Source organism: Taudactylus pleione, unplaced genomic scaffold (assembly GCF_031769625.1).
Source record: "Taudactylus pleione unplaced genomic scaffold, aTauple2 ptg001990l, whole genome shotgun sequence".
NCBI classification, from domain to species: domain Eukaryota; kingdom Metazoa; phylum Chordata; class Amphibia; order Anura; family Myobatrachidae; genus Taudactylus; species Taudactylus pleione.
In genome coordinates this window covers 1,407,501-1,431,247 of record NW_028286386.1, presented here as the reverse complement: position 1 = coordinate 1,431,247, position 23,747 = coordinate 1,407,501, and the positions used below count along the sequence as shown (strand labels likewise).

The following is a 23,747-nucleotide window of genomic DNA, read 5'->3' as shown; positions in this document are numbered from 1 at the left end:
TCCTTACTTATTTAAAAGAGATCGAGTTGAAAGATTTTTCTATAATGAAGGCATGCCCTGCCCACACTAAAGATGGTGGTGCTCGTTTGTGCCTTGTTTATCTGTATTACATCCATGGAAACTTGCCAGTACATAAGATGGCGACTACAACATCAAGTTCATGCTGTATGCCTGAAGCCCTATAACCTTTACCCTGCTGGCAAGGGGCGTGGTAATTGTCCCCAGCACGCCGCCATATTGGCTGTTGTCCTGTCCAAGGTGTACAGGTCTGTGTTTTTGTCTTTGGGGATTATTTTTGGCGTCGGAGTGAACTGTGTGGATAAAGGGACCTGTGTGTAGGAGCGAGCAATGACCAGGCGGCGGAACAAGCAGGGGAGCATACGGAGAGAACGAGCAGTGGGTCAACAGAGGCCGGGGAAAGAATCTCCTGCCTGTGATGGACCAGAGGCAGATCCAGGAGAGAGACTGGAAGAGATGTGCAAAGGTGGACAGGTAAACTGCCACACCCCCTACCTGCCATCCTCGTAGCATGTACATCCTGGTTCCATACATGCTGCATATAGTACATACCGGTCCTACATTGCCTGCACACAGGTGATGCACACCTGCTGCGACCTATCATTCCTCTAGCTACCATCCCTATGCCAACCATCTCTGCCTAGCATCCCTATGCCAACCATCTTTCTCCCTACAGTACCTTTGTCCTATGCCAACCATCCCTCCCTACATTCCCTCTGCCATCCACCTCTCTCCCTACCTACCCTTCCTATGCCAACCATCCTTCTGCCACCCTGCAGTCCCATTTACCTACCAGCCGTTCATACTTTTCTAGTTCTCCCAGGCTGCAGGTGTTTGGTCAGATTTACTGTATAAATTTGTTGCACAATCATTTCTTGCCTGGCAGCATGGTAGGACACCTTGTTATAAAGCATCATTCTATACTCTCCTATGTCATAATCAAAGAAAAGATGACGCCTGTGTATAAAATACATTTAACACATGAATTAAACTTAAACAATATAGCATATCCCTGCACTAGTTCCATATATTAGAAAATGTCCCAAGATGTTGGTGTTTGTAGTCCAACCACAGGCTTAATTGGAACAACCCCTATTAAAACCCTTCTACCAACTGCTAATACCATCCACTGTTACCTATATGAGATGGATTACACCCCCTTGCCTAACATCCTCACACTAAACATGTACTTCCTACCATTTTGGATGTGGTGCTACTTCTGGATACTTGACGCTGCCACAGGACATGTGCAAATACAAAAGTTACATTTTCTACCTGTGATTAAAATGATTATATTTGTTGATGCTAGCGCACATACAGAATAAAAAAATGAAGGGACAGCCTGCCATCCCGGATGTAGTCTAGTCCTGGGTCTGCATGGCCTTTACACAAATCTAAGCTTGTAATAACCGATTCCTAACCTATTATTCCAATCTATAATCTTCACAAAACGTAACTCTTGTCCTCCTAAAGGGGGGTATCCACTTAGCGATTTAACCAAGCGATTGCATGACAACGACGTCGTTATCGTGCTCTTGTTTGTATATCTATAAGTGGATACCCGCCTTTACAGTTCCTCCCCATATTCCTCACAAGTGCGTACATCATCCATCCTGTCTACAGTCCTCACAGTGGGCCTGAATCAGAGCCGCACGCAATGCTCACACAGTTTAGTAATTTTTTTTTTTTTTGCTTCTTTGCAAAAAAAGTATAAAACTACCGTGCATGCGTTACGCAGAGTGTACGTACAAAGGTGCTGGTGCCATCATGACAGACAGAATCAGAAATGTTGTGGACAAGTGATGGACGTTCCTGGATGGGGGCTGGGAGCTGGTTAGAAATAAATGCAAACATTGTCCGTACAGTGGGCGTGTTATGGGAGTGTTGCGAGTGTGTCACAGCCACACAACCGCAAGTATAGGAGGCCATAGTCAGATGGAGAAACTGCACTTGCTATAGGGCTGGTGCAAGTTTCGATAGTGCAAGTTCCAATGGTGGCAAGTTAAGGATGCACCAATCGCAAGGCCGGCTCCAGGGGTCTGAGCACCCTGTGCCGGCCTGGTACGCAGCGTACCGCGTGCGGCTTTGCATGCGTGCAACCGAAATTGGGGGCGTGGCCTCATTACCATAGGCCATGCTCCTACGTGCCATTATTTGGAGGCGTGCCCGCATGGCACGCCTCCAAATAACGTCAGGCTGGGGGTAAAGCCTAGCCCTCCGTCACTGGCTAGGCTTCCCCCAGCCCTCTCCCTCATGCGCGCTACATCAATTCACACTCCATGGGTCCGGCACCGCCGCACAGCTGCGGCAGTGGGGGTCCCCAACCTCCCGATTTCACCACCTGCGGGCCACTTCAGCCACTTCGCTGAAATCAGGATGTCGGGGAGGGGTGTGCCCTGTATGGGTGGCACCCCTGTTCGACCGCACCAGTCGAACACCCCTAGAGCTGGCCCTGACCAATCGGTATTGCAGTGTACATGGGCGCTGAAAGTGGGCGTCTCAGACCTTACACATTTGGCCAGTCGAATGTACACCAGGCAAGGAGTTTGTAGCCGCATTTGCATAAAGTCGCACAAGGTTGACCACCAATACACACTGCAGCATGCGACTTACAGAGTCCATCTACATACAACTCTGTCCCAGTCATATGGCTTCTACAATCATCCCTAGTCTGCCTTCACTTTGTAATTGATATTCCTATGTGGACATTTGTTTTATTTTTAGGCCATTTTTGTATTAAGTGTGGTTGTGTATCTTCTCTGAGGATCTGTGGCATTCACCATTACACTTTCTTTCAGTTGTCTTGCTAGGTGTTGTGCTCACATCTGGATGTGGTGCCATTTCTAGATACTTCACAAATAAAGTTAACAGTAGACCTTTAGCTGACGCCTTTCTTCTTGTGCATGTTGGTCGTGTACCTGGCAGTTGAAAAAGAAACTCCACACTCAGACTTCAGTGATCTATATTTGTGCCTCCATTGGTTTGTGTAAACTCTACTCATAACATTGTTTTCATGACTGTCCTCGTCTTTCTGTAAGTGAGGTGATTTCATTCCAAGGGCTCGACCAATTAGGTGTAAGTTTGCAAATGCAAGTTTGTTTCATGAAACTGGCACGCTTCGCTCCAATGCGCTCTCCAGAGAAACATGGATTTCAATTAGAAATACCAATTTGCGCTACTCGCGGCAAGGGTGTAGGAAACCGAACTCTGAGAAGTGCATTAAAAAGAGGGGGAAACCATTCTGGACAGGAGGACCATCTAGGAGACTGTTAGTGGCCATAAGGCAAGTACTGTAGCTTCTTAACAGATGTCAAATATATTTTCTTTTTTTTTTTTTTTGCAGTTTTAAATTATGGTTGAACAATGATAGCCAGCAAGTGTTTTTCATAAAATTAAAGTCTTACTACCATTATGAGGTACAGGAAAATGCTGAGACTTTGCAGTGTTTTTAATCAAGTTTGTAAATAGTTGGAATAAACACTTTTTTTTACCTCTCACCTCAAAAAGCCCTCTCCCATCAATACAGCACCTCCCCATACCTGTCCCAATGTAATCCTTTATACACCTTTCACACATAACCAATATCAAATTAGCACCAATATTGTCTCGGGGGCGAAAAAAACAGGGATTTTTTTACCGTTAATCCTCGGTTTTCAATAATGTTTTTTTTCCCCATATCCTATTATTTTGGATGTAAAAAAATAGGATATTTCAGGCGAAAACACCTAGGATGCGTGATAAGCTCATGGACCTATGTGTTCTTGCCATTGCGGGGGTGAAAAACTTAACTTTTCCTGGATTATTTTTCGAGACACATCAAGGGTGAGCGACACTTGGAGGCTAATTGGATATCCCCGAGATGATCCATTAGCAGCACTACTCTAATTGGATACTGCCCAGCCTAAATACCTGGGTTTATGCCGGAGCGCATGCACCGACTCCGCCCTGTACCAGTCAGTCTGAAAAGGGTTGAATTGTGTTTTTCAGATAAATTAATCTGAAAACTGACATGTCTTTATTTACCAGTTGTCTGTTTTCAGGCTTTTTAAACCCCTCCAAGTACATGATTATATATTGGGAGGGGTGTACCAGAGGTTCTGCACTGTGTCCCAACATTTTTATCTTAAAATAAAGATTATCTCTTTTCACCTGCTTAGGGGTGTGTGCGAATTTCCTGAGCTGTCGGGCTTAAACGGCTGGGGGCATGACTCTGTCAAAGGTGGTGGGGCCTGGCAGTTGACTCATCATTGGGGGTGGGGCATGGGGACATGACAGCGCGTTCGCATCATCGTGGCTCCGCCCCCTCTTCACAATGCTGAGAGTAATGGCATCGTGCAGCAGGGGCCGGAGTCGTGATGATGCGAATCAGCGCAAATCGCCTCACCGGCTCCGGGGGGGAGGAGGAAGGAGGGAGGGAGACGCATCGCCGGGGGCCAGGAGGCTTGCCTGCCTTTCCGGGAGGCCGGGAGCGGCATCCGAATCTGGAGGGTAGGCAAGTATGAGGTGAGCACTTGCCCACTTTTATTGTGGATGTAAGCACGTCATATTTTATTTTATTAGAGCCTCGTAGAAGGGCAGCCTAGTGAACAACTTTGTATGCTGCACCTCTACAAAGAGAGTACAGCAGTGTCCACTGTATGACACTCAAGGATAAAACTTAACCCATTCACGTTGTACTATGCCAAAGATCAAATCTATGATTTTGAATACCTGTGTGTAAGTCTTTTTTTTTTTTTTTTTCCCATTGTACTATAGCAGGTTGGTAATTAAGCGTTTAACTAACCAGATTATTTAATATGGCATTTGCAAATGGTTTGTAAAATGTCTATTTAAATTTAAAGATTGTTGTTTTTATGTTTTTATTTAGAATCTTAGGAATTGAGAATCCTACATCCCCCAAATAATGCTTTATAAAAAAAAATTGTTTTATTTTCAAAAGAAACAGCAAACGTGACAGTGAATCAAAGATCTGCAACAATGTCATTAACACGTTTAACAACTGGTGCCTGATTTTGGGGTGAGAGTAAAGGCCCCCATACATCAGAGATTGATTGCAGCAATTTGCAATCGATTGTGTATAAAAATCTTTCCCTTTTTCAATCGATTGCAAATTGCACGATTGCTGCAATCAATCTCTGATGTATGGGGGCCTTTAGGCAAACTAGAGCAAGTAACTGCACCTTTGTAAAACCATGCGGCACAGCAGGTGGTGCAGATATAAAATGTGCAGAGAGATTTAGATTTGGGAGGGGTGTGTACAAATCGAAACCTAAATTGCAGTGTACAAATAAGGCTGTCCAGGGGGCTAAACTTAAAAGCAGCCAGTATTTACCCTGCATGCAAAAACAAATAAGTGTATTTGCAACCCTTGCATTGCGACATGGTTTGTCGAGGTGCACAGTTACTTGCTCTTTTTTGCTTCATGGTGCATACACACATATATGTCAGATGAACGATTTGACCAACGATTTGAACTAACGAACGATTTTTGACTGCATTAAAATGGATGGAATCGTCCAAATCTGACTACAAACACATCAGATGTCAGATATCGTTATCTGACAAGTGGGAACGCTCATCGTTCATCTGACAAACATGTCAGATATGTCAGAGTTTCCTTCAGATATGAACGATTTTTAAAATCGTTATCGTTCAGATCTGAAGAAAAATCTGACCGTGTGTATGCACCATTACTCCCACCTCAAAATCAGGTCCAATATGTTCAAAGATATATCTGATAAACGGTAACTGGGTAAAGCAGGTAGAACCCAGTAAGTGGGGCAGAACAAAGGAGTAATGTGTGCTTTGGGCAACTTCTCCACTTTATCTTTCTACGAGGCTTGATACATCTCCCCCTGTGTAAGGAATCCCATATTTATCCTGGCGTTCTTGAAAGGACAGTGGAGCAAAATCTCCAATGATGTGGTGGGCACGATTAACACCTGCATTGGACCATGTGTAATTCCACAGGGGGGTTAATGGAGAGGGATGGTCAGAGAGGTGATAAGTGGAATTGACGCTATCACAATTGGAAAATGTCAGGGTGACATGTGGGAACCAACTGAGTGGAGCAAGGTCTGTATTTTGTTGGCATCCAGGGAAGGTAGTAAATGATCTTCTCACTGCCAAGGCTAAAGGCCATTACTCACTCCTAATTCTTCTAGATCTCTCTGCTGCTTTTGACACTGTTGACCACTCTCTTCTCATACAAATACTACAATCCCTAGGTATTAGGGGCACAGCTGTTTCTTGGTTCTCTTCCTACCTATCTGATCGCTTTTTTACCTGTCGTTTTTCTGATTCTGCCTCTTCGCTACCTCTATCAGTTGTAGTACCGCAAGGCTCTGTCAGGTCCTCTGCTATTCTCAATCTATACCACCTCTCTTGGCAAACTAATTGCTCTTTTGGATTTCAGTACCATGCGGATGATACTCAAATCTACCTATCCTCCCCAGATTTATCACCATCTGTATTGGTCTGTGTCACTGAATGTCTTTCTGCCATTTCATCTTGGATGTCATCCTGCCACCTGAAATTAATATTTCTAAAACAGAATTAATTATATTTCCACCAGCCAATAACAGTTACCAACCTGATCTCTCTATCACTGTAACTCCACAATCCACCCTGCCCCACAAGCTCGCTGCCTAGGTGTCATACTTGACTCAGAACTGTCCTTTGTTTCCCACATTCAATCCGTTTCAAAATCATGTTGCATACATCTAAAATACATATACAAAATTCAACCATATCAGCACAAGACACTGCAAAAACTCTAATCCATGCACTCATTCTTTTCCCGCATTGACAACTGCAATAGTCTCCTTATTGGTCTTCCCAAAAACAGGCTATCGCCATTACAATCCATTATGAATTCAGCTGCGAGGCTTATCTTCCTTGCCAAACGTTCGTCTGCTGCCCCACTCTGTCAGTCCCTCCATTGGTTGCTGGTTTTCTATTGTATTCAATATAAAATACTTACACATAAGGCTATTAACCAAACCACACCAACATACATCTCTTCACTCATCTCAAAATATCTACCAACCCGACCTCTTTGCTCAGCACAAGATCTGTGTCTCTCATCCCCACGCATTACTTGCTCCCATTCACGGTTACAGGACTTTTTTCGGGCTGCACCCACTCTATGGAATGCCTTACCACGCACAATAAGACTCTCCTCTAGTCTCCAATCCTTCAAGCGTTCTCTGAAAACTCACCTCTTCAGGCAAGCTTATCAGATTCCAGAACTGCTCACATAACCTTCATAGCTTCCATATCTAATTACATCCCCTTTCACAGTCAACACATAACCTCACACATTGTCTTTCTTTCATATCCTCCTGATATTTGGCTGACATTCATGTGTGACTGGATCATGCAGCCTACCAAGAAACTCTGCATTCTGGCTGGACCAAGATGCAATATATAGCACCTATCCTTGTGTATGAATGCCTATTTCCTTTTAGATTGTGAGCTTTTTGAGCAGGGCCTTCCTACCTATATATCTGTTATTACCCTGTTTTGTTCTATTAATGTTTCCAATTGTAAAGCGCAAGGGAATATGCTGCGCTATATAAGAAACTGTTAATAAATAAATAAATAAAATGTATGAGAGCAGATCCACACTGCCCATGTTGGCCTCCCAAGTTAACCCAGTACTTAGTGGATGGTCAACAGCATTTGACTGAAGTTTGTGGCGTCATTGTACCTACGAAAGATGAAGAGGCCCCTCTATAAGTGATTGGTTTATATACCAAGTCCTTGCCAAATCGTATTTTTTATGACTCCACACAAATTGAGAGCAAGAGGATTAAAGTGAAGTCAGCATGGAGAATATTAATTTTCACTGCATTAACCCAGCCCCCCCCAAAAATGTAGTGCTTATGACAAAGCGCTAGGTCTCGTTCAATTTGGAAGATAAAGGGGCAGGGTGCTAAGTTAATGTTACATAGTATGACTTGCCAATTTGAATACTGAGGTACTTGATAGAGGCCTTTCACCTTTGAAAGTAAAAGTTGTGTTTGAGTGGCTCCATGAGGTAGTCGGGTAGGTGGAATGGGAGAACTTTTTAGCGTTCTTAATTTTATAACTAAAAACCCCACTGAATGTGTACAGTTCCCGGAATAATATTAGGGAGAGAAGTGAGGGGATTCAATAGCGTGAGAAGGGACATCTTCATCGAGAAAGAATAATAATTTTTTTTTTTGCTGAAATAAGGAAAAAAATGCAAACTTATCTTCTTTCATAATTGTGGAGTAAACAAGTGGAAGTAGTGTTCCCAGAAGGTTGTTTTAGTGGGGCGCCGTGCTCTGCCAGATTTGAAAACGCTAAAATTTGCCCCTCCTTATTGCGGTGCCCCGCTGAAACAGCCGGCCGGGCAGAGATTATTTGAAATATCATGTGTGCTGTCCAATTAGAACATAGCATTTGTGGACCTAGTGATTATGACCTAAAAGTGGCACACCTGCACATCACAGAATTGAACTTGGCCCATGTTCTCACACTTCATTGCCTTCCTCCAGCATCACAAGGCAGCATTTTACCAGGGCCAGCATAAGGGCTTGAAATACTTTTTGGTCCCAGATCATTAACAAGGCTTCTAGTTTGTTAGTAGTTACTGCATCCTTGAATATCTGTTTGCTACCTGAACGCGCTGGGATTATTGGCTTTATATTACCTTTAAATGACTGATGACAGAAAACATATATTATTCACCTATTCCATACAAAGCTTGCATATTTCAGGGCTCCTGGTATAATAAACACTATCATTTGTCCTAATTATATAGCATAGCACATTCTTCTTACTGTCTTTGTGTTCACATCCACTAAATAGCAGGTATATACACCGATCAGTCATAACATTAAACCCAGTGAAATAAATAACATTAATTGTCATTACAAAGGCACCTGTCAGGGGGTGGCATATATTAGGCAGCAGTGATCAGTCAGTTCTTGAAGTTGAGGGGGCTTATGTAATAGGTTGCCGATTGCACCCACTGCGGGAACTCCTGCAAGTCTTACTGTATTTTTAAAGAGGCAATCATTTTAAAGGCAAAACCAAGCTGGTTTGCCTTTAAAATGATTTCCGCTTTATAAATACTGGAAGACTCGCAGGAGTTCTTGCAGCGGCTGCAAGTAGAAACTTGTTACATAAGCCCCGAGGTGTTGGAAGCGGGAAAAATGGGTAACCATAAAGATCTGAGCGACTTTCAAAAGGGCCAAACTGTGATGGCTAGACGATTGGGTTTGAGTATCTCCAAAACAGCAGGTCTTATGGGGTGTTCACGGTATGCAGTGGTTAGTACCTACCAAAAGTGGTCCAAGGAAGGAAAAAGCTAGCCTGCCTGGTCCTGCCCCACAGAAGATCTACTATAGCGTAAATTGCAGATAAAATGAATGCTAGCTATGATAGAAAAGTGTCAGAACGCACAGTGCATCACAGCTTGCTGCGTAGCCTTAGACCGGTCACAGTGCCCACTCTGATGCCTGTTCACTGCCGACAATGGGTGAGCGTCAGAACTGAACCATGGAGCAGTGGAAGCAGGTGGTCTGTTCTGATGAATCTTGTGTTCTTTTACATTATGTGGACGGCCGGATGAGTTTGTGTCATTTACCTGGGGAAGAGATGGCACCAGGATGCACTATAGAAAGGGAGATGCTCTCGGCAACGTTCCGCTGGGAAACCTTGGGTCTTGGCATTCATGTAGCTGTTACTTTGACATGTACCACCTACTTAAATATTGTTCCGGACCAACTACGCCCATTCATGGCAACGGCATTCCCTGATGACAGTGGCCTTTTTCAGCAGGTTTATGCGCCCTGCCACACTGCAAACATTGTTCAGCAATAGATTGACAACTTGACAGTGTTCCAGGTGTTGAATCCAAATTCCCTAGATCTCAATGACTGCAATTTGCAGGGCTCCTGGAATAATAAACACTAAAGGTTGCCCTAATTATGTGGGATGTGCTGGAAAAACGAGACCTAGCCATGCAGCACCCAACTCAAGACTTACAGGACTTAATGGATCTGCTTCTAACATCTAGGTGCTGTGTACCACAGGACACCTTCACAGGTCTTGTGATGTCTATACCTCAACGGGTATGAGGGGGACCTACAAAATATTGGTAGGTGGTTTTAATGTTATAGCCAATCAGTGTAAGTTGTAAAAGTTTGACATCTGGAAGTAGCCGGGTGGGGGCTTGGGGCGATTCTCTTGGTGATGCACGGGACAGCTACACAATTTCAAACGACAAACTTCGATAAAATACCAAGATTTTAGTGGGTCTTAAGTTACAGTAGTGCAATTAATTCTTGACACTTTCAATAAAAAAATGTTTTATTTGATATTTATAAAGAAAATTAATATTCTGCTATACTAAATCAATACTTTAAGTTTTTATTTTAATCTATGATGTTTCTACTTAATATTTTAATATGATTTGTCAGAGAGAGAGAGGAAACAGAGAGAAGGGGATGGAGAGATAAAGTGGGAGAAAGAAAAGAGAGAGAGAGAAAAGGTTTTGAAATACACTTACCAGCCACTGTCCATGGTGAACATGCAGGCTATCGCCAGTCACAGCAGGCAGCATGCTGACAGGATCCAGGAGCAGGTCCCACACCACATCCATGCAGGCTCATGTGCTTTGTTCAGCACTCAATTCATCCAGACTGTAGCAACCCGTACAATCAATCCTCAAAGCTAGTTGCAGCTCTGGTCAAAGTGTGAATAACGACTAAAATGGCTCTGAATACCTTGAAACGTGTTGACTGGTCGCCTGGGAAGAGAGGCAAAGCCATGACGCTTCGTGAGGAAGGGTATAAGAAATTGCGAAGAGGTTGGGCAGTGGGGCAACGAAGTCAGGTGTAAGGAAACTCTGCATAAGGGTTGCGAGCAGTGGATCGAATAAATCGCCCGCAAGAACTGGGAGAAAGCCCATGCTTACAAAACAAGATGAGCGTATAATCTGTCGCCTGGCCCTGCAGAACCATCGAAGGTCTGCAAAAGCCATCAACAACATAATGAAAACATCTGGTGTCCAAGCTTGTGACCGAACCATTCAAAAAAAACTTTGTGACAATGGTTTACGAGCTAGGACCCCGAGAAAGAAGCCGTATCTAAACCAGAAACAGAGGCAGAAATGTATAGATTGTGCTCTGGCACAAAGGAGTGGACAGAAGAAGACTGGGACAAGATCATTTGGAGCGACGAGATCAAAATCAGCATCTTTGGGAGTGAAGGAGTGAAATTTGTTTGACGTTGGCCTGGGGAAGATCTTTTGCCAGAGTGCACCACGGCAACTATGAAGCACCCAGTGAGTGTGATGGTGTGGGGCAGCATGGCCAGCCATGGTGTGGGACGTTTGGCTGTCATTGATGGCAATATCAATGCCAAAAAGTATCAAGAAGCAGGGCTGGAGGCAAAAATGTTGCCCACAATCGAGGATTTGTTCGAAGGCGACCCACGGAAGTGTAACTTTCAACAGGATGGAGTACCATGCCTCATCGCCAACAGTTCCATGAAGTGGTTCAGTGATCACCAAATCACTGTCTTGCCTTGGCCAGGAAATAGTCTGGATTTAAATCCGATAGAAAATCTTTGGTCAAGGCTTAAAGTGATGGTATCACGAAAAAATCCAAGTAACAAGAGAGAGCTGATTGAAGTCATAATCCAGGCCTGGTACCACGTGATTTCACCTGAAGACCTGGGACGTCTGGTTCACTCGGTGCCTCGACGAATCAAAGCTGTCCTTAAAAATAGAGGATATCCAACGAAATATTAATTTTGTGTATTGCTAAAATTGCATATTTTTTTCCATAATAAAAGCATACATGTAAAACCGTGGTTTTACTAAATTTTTCACTGGAAATTTGACAAATGACAACTTAAAAATAAATGTTAATGATTAGACTCACATATACTTCAATTGGAATATAAATTAGAAGTTATTATAATGTAAAAATGACTAAACGCAAAATTTTCAACATTTCCTAAAAGTGGCCAGAATTAATTCCACTAGTGTATAGGGTAAGGCATTGCTACTAAGCAATTAAGTTTTCATATAACAACTATTTCTTAAAAGACCAGTTTAAAAGGAAAACAAATTTAAAAGCATGTGATGCACGGGACTCATAGAAAATAATAATTTCTACCATAACAGAATGTAATGAATAATTCTCTGAAGCGTGAAAGGGTACATGCTTGTTAAATGCATTTTCTATTTAAATATACTTCAGAAATTGTAAATAAAATAATGAAACAACTGTGAAATTTTGTGTTTTGTTTTTTTTAAAACCTGTGATACACGGGACAATTGATGGATGGGACGTGTGTGAATTATTACGTGTTTTCCAGTCTTGAAGGCTATGTTTAGAATTTTGGAACAATGATTTGGTAAATTTTATGCTTCGTTCAAAACCTAATAGATGAATTACTTGTTTCTACCATGACCGGATTAACAATGGGGTGGATGGAGCTATAGCTCCAGGCCCTCCATTGTAAATAGCCCCACAGGTTCTCAAACTGGCCGTCCGAAGTTCCGTCCTCCCTACATTTTGTATGAAATAAAACTGTCTGCCAGCTCCGCCCCCTGGTCCGTCCAGACTGGTTATTGCTCACCTCAGTCAGATGACTGAGCTTTCGGGTCAATTTGTAATGGCCTCTGCTCTGTAACTCCGCCCACTGACAGCTGCTGAGCTGTACCCAGTGGGTTGCCCTGCTGTAACGCTGAGGAGATTCCTGATTAGTGCAGGAACTCCTCAGCAGTGCCTGCTGTGCTCCTATTGTCTGAGTGACACATCACACAGTCACTCAGCCAATCAGAGCACATACACTCCCATCCCCACACAGTGACTGTCTGGACAGGAGACTGCTTTATTCAATTTCAGGCAGAAGTTCAACATGAACACAAGAAAAATTGTAAGTCTAATGTCAGTGTGTCACATATAGGACTGTACAGGGAATAAATCACTTTTAGAAGTGTGACACCCCTCAGTGTTCTCCCCAGGCTGTTTTCTGCGGGCGCATCGCCTGCAGAAACAGCCTACCGCCCGGCACTTTCCGCCGCCGACCACTGCTGTGGAACGCTGGCCTCTGAAGTGACCGGAGGCTAAAGAAGCCGCCGATCACTTCAGAGGCAAGCGTTCCCTGTGATGCACTGCGCGGGTGACTTCATGACATCACCCGTGACGTGAGGAGCCTGCCACGCACGCTTGCTGGATCTAGTTAGATCCAGTCAGAGCGAGGCAACGGGAGTGGGAGCGCGAGCAAGTAAAGGTAAATTCTGAGCTGGGACTGGGGTCAGGACCAGTCTGGGGGCACTGCCTAAGGGGCACTATTTAACCCTGGGGGCACTGCATAAGGGACACTATTTATGCATGGGGGTACTATTTAAGCCTGGGGGCACTACATAAGGGCAAAACTAAACTACAGGGGGCACTTTATAAAGGGCTCAAATGCAGGGGGCACTGCATAATGGGCACTTTTGACTGAGAGCCAGTGGGTGAGCAGCTTGAGACCTGTCGATTGGTAAGGGAGATACCCCTTTTTCCGGCGCGCATAATTGCGAAGGCCCACACCCGGCTGGAAATTTTTTTGGGGGAGAACACTTACCCTCCCTCCCCCTTGAAACCTCCATAAGTCACTGAAAATGAAATTGAAAAAGGAAACTGGTTGTTGGTAACTTACAATGGACAGCAGTATCCTGGGGAGGTGACACAAGTTATTGGGCCTGAACTTGAAGTTTCAGTAATGATTCCGCACGGTAGAACTAAATAGTGGAAATGGGCAATACAGGAGGATAAGGTGTTTTACATCCAGGACAACATTGTAAGAAAGATAGATACAGCCTCCAGAAGTTGCAAATGCAAGAGGGTATTACTACTTCCCAGATTTACTTTGATCTGTGTGATGCACGGGACAATTTTTTTTTTTTTCTCCGTTTTAGAGCAAATATAAACAATTATCTTAATTTGTTCATAGATTTTAGTTACATATTCAAACTACAAAGATGAGCTATGGTGGTTTTGTTATGTGATGATTATTAGTACAGTATGAAAATGTTGCCTTTCCCAGTGATGCACAGGACGGAGCTGCTTGGCACATTTAAATGTTAATATTTCTGTGCATATTTAAGCTATATGGCAGATTTCATATTTAATTTGAAAATACCGCATATTGGGTAGAGTGAACAAAGATAAGTACTGGCAAACAGCTTAAACTTACAGAACAGTGTGCTGTGAAAACTTTGTTATAATTGACAATTGCTTTTTATGATTTGTAACGTCTACATTGGTGTAATGAAAATGTAGCTGAGAGGTAAATCAAAGTAGTTTCTTATACTTTGGAATGTGTACATTTAATAAATATAAACAAATTGCTGGTTATGCTGGGCATACACGGCCAGATAGAATGTCTGTCAGACCGACAGACATTTTATCTGGCCGGCTGCCAGCCGCAGATGTCGCCGGCATACACTGAGATTTCTCTCACAGTGTATTCGGCAGACATCTGCGCTCTACCCCTGGGGGAGGAGACATTTCCCTGTTCCTTCCGTAGGAAGGAACACAGGAAATGTCTGTCTGTCGGCCGCGCTGGGCATACACTGCCCGATGTGGCCGACAGTTTACCGGGTAAATATCGCATCGGACGGGCATGCTGGACAATCCTGCATGCCCGACCGAGCATTATTTAACCCTCGGTCACCCGCACACACGCTACAATTATCTGGGCGATCAGGCGGATCGCCCCGATAATTGTAGCGTGTATGGCCAGCATTAGTGAAATTGAATTTTTTTGTAGTTTGTTCAGTTTCTGGAGAATCGCCCCTAACACAGATATAATATTTTAACAGTGCCCAGATTGCACAATTGCTATGTGGACATAAATAATTTGTTTAAACAGCGCCTAGATACTGTCCCTGCTTGCTGGGTGGACTGATACTGTAGGCAATCCAAATACTGCTCCAGTTGCTGGATGGACTGATACTGTAGGCAATCCAAATACTGCTCCAGTTGCTGGATGGACTGATACTGTAGGCAATCCAAATACTGCTCCAGTTGCTGGATGGACTGATACTGTAGGCAATCCAAATACTGCTCCAGTTGCTGGATGGACTGATAGCCAGTCCAGATACGGGATGTAGTTTGGAAGCCGACGGTCTAGGCACCCACCCGGAAGGGTTAGGTTTAGGCTAGGGGAAGGGGGAGTTTGGGTTAGGCACCCCCGGGGGAATTAGGTTTAGGCACTTGGGGGGGAGGTTAGGGTTAGGCACCCCTAAGGGAGGGTTGGAGGGGGGGGATTAAGTTAGCGATACCTTAGGGTCGATCGAGATCTTCACCCTTGTCGGGCTGCCGCTGTAGGGATTTGAATCCCGGCGGTAATACCTACTACACCCCCAGATACTTCCCCACTTACTGGTTACACAGAAGGCCCCCCAACAAAAAACATGTGGCTGCTGAAATGTAGAGAGTGATCCCAGGAGGACCACTCTCTTCACTGTTCACTGGCAACTGTCCTCTGTGCCATTCTTTTTATACAGGGAGGAGGGAACTTCTCTACCCTCCAGTCTGATGCCGCTTGACACTGACACGGCGGAAAGTTGCACTAGAGGATTTTTGCCGGGCAAACTACCTGACAAAGCATGAGGAGAACACTGCTATGTATTTATTTAGGCTATATATTCTTTTATTGCTAATTTATTTTTTTTTCTTTAAAAATGTGGAAGCCAGAACCTTTTTAAAACTCTACTGACGGTAAGTAGAAATTATGTGCCCCAAATATATTGAAGATAACAGCCAGGGGCTCCGAAAGGAACCTGTCCCTGTAATGTGTAAGAAGTGAAGTGATTGCTAATGTTGACCACTCGTGTGGCCATTGCCGGGGAGGGTTCTTAAGGAACCCTCTCCCAATAATTTTTGCGTTTTGTAGCACATAAACTACAGCGGCATTCTGGAGCTTGGTGTGTGTAGCGCTTTCAGCGGTTGTAGAGTGCGCTATGCAACTTTAATTTTCTCTGATTTTTTTTCTTTCTTCGCTACTCATAGATGTGAGCAGCAAAGTCTGTGAAGATTGTAATGTGCACAGCCGAACATCCCAGTAATGTTTAGAGGCAAATCATCTGGAATGAGCAGCTCTTCTATCTTGCCCTCCAAATTTGTAATAATTTAAGAAGCCTTTACACAGTGCAATTTGTAGATGTGGAAACTTATGCTGGGTACACACTACTAGATATATCGTTCGATCGAAAGACAAATAATATATCGATAGCGGATCGGCTTTTGTGTACACCCTATATGTCTGTGAATGACGACATTCACAGATATATCGGGCTGGCCCTGCAGCACAGCTGATGCTGATGTATCATGCAGATATATCGGTGTGTATGAGTGATCTGCCGACCACCCGTACACTGGCTGCAGGGAACTCCAACGCTGACATCACAACTGGGTGGGCAAATCTAAATGCTCGCTCAGCTGTAATGTCTGGACAGACATATCAAGCTGCCAATTGGTAAGTGTGCATAGCTTACCTGATCAGCCACTCAGTCGGCCGCACATTATATAGTCAGGTGCATAAATATTGGGACATTGACAGAATTTTCATAGTTTTGCCTCTATTCACCACCACAATGGCTTTGAAATGAAACAAACAAGATGTGCTTTAACTGCAGACTTTCAGATTTAATTTGTGGGTAATTACATCCAAATCAGGTGAACGGTGTAGGAATTACAACGGTTTCTATATGTGCCTCCCACTTTTTAAGGGGCCAAAAGTAATGGGACAAACTAAACAATCCTAAATCTAACTTTCAGTTTTTAATACTTTGTTGCAAATCCTTTGCAGGCAATTACAGCCTGAAGTCTGGAACGCATAGACATCACCAGACGCTGGGTTTCATCTCTGGTGATGCTCTGCCAGGCCTCTACTGCAAATGTCTTCAGTTCCTGCTTGTTCTTGGGGCATTTTCCCTTCAGTTTTGTCTTCATCAAGTGAAACGCATGCTCAATCGGATTCAGGTCAGGGGATTGACTTGGCCATTGCATAACATTCCACTTTTTAGCCTTAAAAAACTGTTTGGTTGCTTTTGCAGTATGCTTCGGGTCATTGTCCATCTGCACTGTGAAGCGCCGTCCAATGAGTTCTGAAGTATTTGACTGAATATGAGCATATAATATTGCCCGAAACACTTCAGAATTCATTCTGCTGCTTTTGTCAGCAGTCACATCAATAAATACAAGGGAACCAGTTCCATTGGCAGCCATACATGCCCACGCCATGACACTACCACCACCATGCTTCACTGATGAGGTGGTATGTTTTGGATCATGAGCAGTTCCTTTCCTTCTCCATACTCTTCTCTTCCCATCACTCTGGTACAAGTTGATCATTGTCTCATCTGTCCATAGGCTGTTGTTCCAGAACTGTAATGGCTTTTTTAGATGTTGTTTGGCAAACTCTAATCTGGTCTTCCTGTTTTTGAGGCTCACCAATGGTTTACATCTTGTGGTGAACCCTCTATATTCACTCTTGTGAAATCTTTTCTTGATTGTTGACTTTGACACATATACACCTACCTCCTGGAGAGTGTTCTTGATTTGGCCAACTGTTGTGAAGGGGTTTTTCTTCACCAGGGAAATAATTCTTCTGTCATCCACCACAGTTGTTTTCCTTGGTCTTCTGGGTCTTTTGGTGTTGCTGAGCTCTCCGGTGCGTTCTTTCTTTTTAAGAATGTTCCAAACAGTTGATTTGGCCACACCTAATGTTTTTGCTATCTTTCTGATGGGTTTATTTTGATTTTTTAGCCTAATGATGGCTTGCTTCACTGATAGTGACAGCTGTTTGGATCTTATATTGAGAGTCGACAGCAACTGATTCCAAATGCAAATGTCACACCTAGAATCAACTCCAGACCTTTTACCTGCTTAATTGATAATGAAATATAGAGGGAATAGCCCACACCTGTCCATGAAATAGCTTTTGATTTGATAGTCCCATTACTTTTGGCCCCTTAAAGTGGGAGGCACATATAGAAACCGTTGTAATTCCTACACCGTTCACCTGATTTGGATGTAATTACCCTCAAATTAAATCTGAAAGTCTGCAGTTAAAGCACATCTTGTTTGTTTCATTTCAAAGCCATTGTGGTGGTGAATAGAGACCAAAATATGAAAATTATCTCAATGTCCCAATATTTATGCACCTGACTGTATATAGTGTGTACACATCTATGAACAACATCTTTCACAGATATATCACATCGGCCTGGCAGCACGGCAGTGTACACTCGACCAACGATCGACCCATATGCTGGACACAGGAACTAGTGCAAATTACATCACAACTGGTTCTTCTGGCCATACATATTGTGCAGAAAATTGGTAAGTGTGTATGCTTACCAAAATCGGTCGGTCGCTCAGTCCTCTGACCTGTCGTCCAGGTATGTATCCCACATTACAGTGACCCTGTTTGTACCACATGCATAACTGATGTTGTATGAACATCTTACTAGACATATTGTGAGCTTATATTGTATTTGTAATACCAACTATTATGAAATTCCAGTCCGATCTGAATTTCTATAGGACCAGTGCCCTTGAAACATGAAACATGAAATTGCTTCAAATTTATTTGAAACCTAAAATTTGACGGCAGATAAGAACCACTTGGCCCATCTAGTGTGCCCTTTTTTACCTTTTGATAACCTCAACCCTATGCGAGCGTCAGGCTGGGGTAGCTGAAGCTTCCAGCAGCCTGACCTGGTGCTAGTCACTTAACCCTGCCTTTTCCCTCCCGGAAAACGGGGTGACACCTTTTCTGGAACAGTGACCAGGCTTGGGGAGGGGGGGGGGGCGCAGGACATGTGTTGCACATGCGCAGAAAGGGTCCTGCGCAGGCTCAGACCCCTCAACATTGAAGTTGTACGTTAATCATCGGATTAACATACATCTCTGAATCAGGCCCATAGTGCGACACTTTCTGGTTCCGTTTTGTACTCATTAAGAGGACGAAATAGGCTTGATCAACTGGATGCACACTGTCTTTCTGTCTCTCTCAATTGAGATGAGAATTTTTGAGGCAAGACTAACTCAGTTGGTTACTCCTTTTACCCTCTCAGCTGGTTCCTTTCCGCTTATTGTGCAGCACCTCCTTGTCATAGCAGGGATCAAAGGTAGTATTCTTCTGCTGAGACCTTTTGGGGTAATGAGATACTTTCACCATGGTGTATAATCAGTGGTGTGTTGGCAAAACTTGTACGGAAGGGCCTCAGATTTGTCAACCCACACACTGACTTTTCTCCTAGGTGGCTATCTGTAAGGAAGCAGTTTGGTACCTTCGGTAAGACTGACCTTCCTTCTGGTTTCATTTTAGCAACAATGGCTGACGCGACGGTCTCAGCCAGACACGCTCTGATGATGATCCTCGTAGGCATATATTAGGGACTGCTGGATAAGTTTTCCCTAGAGGCAGTCTTTTTTTTCTTTTCTTTTTTGAATTGTCAAATGCTGCTGTCCCACAGCACTTGTTGCTAGGGCTTCTCTACAATCAGCTGAACTAGTGCAGGGGGGTGTTGGGCAATCTGGCCGCTGCCCTACACTACGCTTCCCATCGAACTGTTTGCAGGATTGGTTTCTTTCCCTCATGGGGGATCCCTTAGGCGCATCCATCCCTTTCGGTAGTAAAGCAGGTTTTCTCTGCGACTATTATCCAGGGGTCTGGCAGAGTTCTTCCCTCTCCCTTCAATCCCTGTTATTTTACATTGCATTGGTCTGTGTTTTCTTGGTCAGCCTGACAGCCTTGTCTGCACACAGGTCTATGGGCCGGTCCATCGGCAAGAAGCTGACAATCTTTCTGCACGGTGCGATTTTTCCCATTTCCAATCCAGGGCGTTCCAGACTGACCTTCTTTCCTACATGGAGCCGGTCTAAGTCTTCACTTTTTTTGTTTCTGTTGCTCCTCTTTCTTCAGCCGGGTTAGGTTCAGAACTTAATGTCCTACCTCATTGATTCCTATTCCTAAATTCTGCCTTTACAGGGTGGTCTTGCGGACCAGAGTGACTTTTCTTGTTACTGTGCCTGTTTCCATTTCTACTGGGTACCTGTGGTCCCTTCTTTACTTGAGGTGGATCAGCAGAGTCATCGGTTGTCCATATGGTCTTGGAACGTTGTGCGGTCTCTATGGACCTACGTCGATAGGACCTGGGGGTTTCCATCACGTGGTTTGTGTTTGATGATGTTAACAAGCAGGGTTGGACCACTTCAAAGACTACTTGAATTCTGTGATTATCCGTGAGACCTTTACTTTGGAAAACATGTCTGTTCGAGACTCAGTGACTGCCCTGTCTACCAGGTCGATGGAACCTTCTAGGTGGCTCGGCGTGGTCCCTCAGCAGATCTACATTTGCAGGGCTGCTCTATTTTTCAATGCACACCTTTTTATTTTCTATCTGTTTGGCACCTTTACCTCTGAGGTGCTAGTTTTGGACGAGAGGTCCTATGTACAGCACAGGAGCATTCTCTCACTTGGTAAGCAGCTGTGGGACATCCCCGGTGTTCTGCAGTGTCCTCCATGGATGAAAGAAAAAATTTGATTTTGATATCATTACCTGATAATTCCTTTCTCTAAATTCATGGGGGACACTGGACGCCCCCCCTTATCCTATCGGCTTGGGATTGTTCTGGGTTTCGTTTTTCATTCCCACTGGCCTCCTTTTGGTGGGTGTGTTGTGTGTATACCTGGTTCTCTTCTTCCTCTTCTCCTCTCTAGCCTGGGGCAGGGTATAGGCGAGAAGGAGTCTGTGTTGTTAGAACTTAACTATTAGTGCCCAGACTCCTTCAGCACCAGCTATATACCCAGTGTTCTCCAGTGTCCCCCATAGAATCGGAGGAAAGGATTTATCAGGTATGACCCAACATCACATTTTAAGCACACATTGTGAATACACAAAAACACCAACAAACCACAACTAATGTGCTTTCCATTAGATGTCAATGAGATTTGGATAGTAATAAAACTTAACCTAAAGGATTACATGTTTTTCCTTTAGAAAGATAGAACCGAGAGAACTGGATTTTCTGGGGAGAAATAATCATAAGCAATTATTTATTTTTAAATCATAATTGGGTAACTTGGAAAATGTATCAGATGTCTGAAGTGTTAGTGGTTCACATACGCTGAATATCTGTCTAGTATTGGCAGCTTTATTTTCCACTTGATTGCTGATGCTCATCAGTCAGAGGTGATGGCCATTCGTTATAACAGCAATGCATATAAACTTTATTTTCAGTGCCTCTGTGATTGCTGCCATGATGAGCCACATTGTCACTTCTGTATATTCTCCGTTACCTTTTTTCCCCTTAACATTGAATGATTTATGCTCTGTTTTAGGTACTGCCTTCATCAAATGAGTATGTACAAACGTGCTGCTTGTTGTGTCATCGGGAGAGGAAAGATTGGTTGGGTTCTTCTTCTCACAATGGGTTGCTGTCTCCCATGGATGAGATTCCTGCCTCCTTTATGCCCTCATTGGCACAGAACCTTCTTGGGGAGATGCCATTGTGGATCTGCCAGAGCTGCCGGAAGAGTGTGGAGGAAGAAGAGAGTCAGACAATGGCAGAGCAACCATTAGCGGTGAGGTTCCTGTCTCTCACAAATACCGTGGTCCACAATACACTATTTCATACCCTTTTTTTATGTCTATTTTGCTTTTCAGTTCTTGCTTATTCTGATTTATTCTCTCGTTTGTATGGTCCTTAGGGTCTCTTATAAGATGTTATGGGAAACTAGTTTAGACGCATGTCAGTCTGCTCACCTTGTGGTCAACCATAAGCTCACTGTGAATTGTCAGATTCTAATTTGATTAAGCAAAACTGAGAACCTGGTTAGATGCTAAGTGTGCAAACCAGATACCTATATAGCAAGGAACCAACATTGGGTGTATTCAGTCACAGGCCAACCACAAAGACAGGCAGTTAGTTATTGGTTAGCTAGAGTTTCCAGCCAGCCTGTAAAAGAGTGTGCTGCAACTTTCAAGCACAATTAATTGTCCCCTACCACCGTCTGGTAGTTTTGATTTTTTTTTCCCCCAGGTGTCTACATCCTGGAATATTCAATAGTCACATTTCAGTACCATTTGCAGGCATTCCAGACTGAACTCCACATTACAATCGCTAGGTGTCATCTGCATCTCTAAATGCTCTAAACTTTTTACATTGCTGTAAAAAAAAAAAACCTTTAAAATGTCTGTTTTTTTAAATTATTATTATTATTCCTTATCTATTTAGCAAGGTTTTACAGGGATTTGTGAACACAAAATATTGCACTTAGTGGGGAAATTCAATTAGACCCGTTAACTATATGAGTGCTAATTGATCGCTGACCTGTATTCAGTTAACCTCGATAATTGGAGATTTATTTTCGGGTCTCCTGAGATCCAAAAAGAAATCTCCGATAACTGGGTCTTTACACCCGTTAACTGCACAGCTAACGCATAGGTCCATGAACTTATCACGGACTATATGAGTTAACGGCCGTTAACTGCACTCAACAGCCCTTTTTAATGGCAGTGAAACAGGGAGACTAATTGAATAGCCGAGGCTACCTTCCATTTTCACCCCTGTTATTGAAAACCCCCCCCATGGTCCCCAAGAAACCAGGGCAGCTTATTATTAAAATCACAGCATCAGCAGGAGCTTAAAGATACCCAGGTACAACAGTTTTAGATTTACTTTCCTCATCAGGTGTAAAAAATAGAAAGTGAGCTCACATTAGTTTTGCACCAGAGTAAGACGTAACTCCGAGACTGCATCATGGCGTTTCTGACTGTCGACTATGATTTTTATTTAGCCATAATGAGAGTTGTATTGGGAATTGTAATGGAATCTAGGATACATACTTACTGTACTTAAACCTATGTATATATCTGCAGTATATAAAACAAGTAAATCAGAGTAAAGGAAATTATGTATTGTTCCATATATGCTCCATGGTTTATATTGTGGAACATTATTATATTTACAATATCACATATAACACTTCAAATGAGGATAAATTGTGCAATCTTTCCTAATATAAATATCCTTGTCCCATCCCAGTAGCGCACACAGGGGGGGGTTTGAGTAACCAGAAATCCCCCTGAATAAGCACCATGTTGTTAACCCCCGCCTTATTCGTGGGTCAGTGGGGAGGAGATGGAGCCAATATGATGAGATTCCACTAGAATCACATAATTTGGCTCCACCTCCTCCCGGTTGACCAGCAAATCGCTGCATTTCACTGCGAGGCTTATTAACATAGTGCCTGGTCCTGTCCCCATCTACAACCTGCATCTGCTGCACGGTAAGTGTGTGTATGTGCGTGCATATTGTACACTATATAGACAAAAGTAATTGGACACTGTCCGCAAATAGAGCAATGAAATTTTATTGACGTCAGTACTTTGTAGGTCCACCATGTGTAGTGATTACTGCAGACACCCTTCTTGGCAAATTGTCCACAAGTTCCTGGACAACAGCAGGCGGTATGTTTTGCCATCCGCCATAAGTACAGTGACCAACTGCGACACTGAAGAAGGTCGAGTTGGTCTATAATGCACCCGTCGCTCAAATTCGTCCCATAGGTTCTTAATGTGGTTGAGGCTCTGAGCTGGCCAGTCCATCCGGGTTACCGAATCTTCTGTTTTCCGGTCCAGCATTGCTCTGGGAACATGACAGCTGGCATTGTCGTAC

The 23,747-nt window shown here is 43.6% G+C and overlaps 1 protein-coding gene across 1 annotated transcript in view; it reads left to right on the top strand.

The window, feature by feature from the left end:
- Window positions 1–242: 242 nt before the first annotated feature.
- FAM193B (family with sequence similarity 193 member B) overlaps window positions 243–23,747 on the top strand; it is a 69,804-nt gene continuing 46,299 nt past the window's right edge. Inside the window, exons 1-2 of the mRNA XM_088465442.1 lie at window positions 243–492; window positions 21,409–21,651. Of these exons, the coding sequence (XP_088321568.1) occupies window positions 349–492; window positions 21,409–21,651 (387 nt within the window). The 5' untranslated portion in view covers window positions 243–348. The remainder of the gene's footprint in view (window positions 493–21,408; window positions 21,652–23,747) is intronic.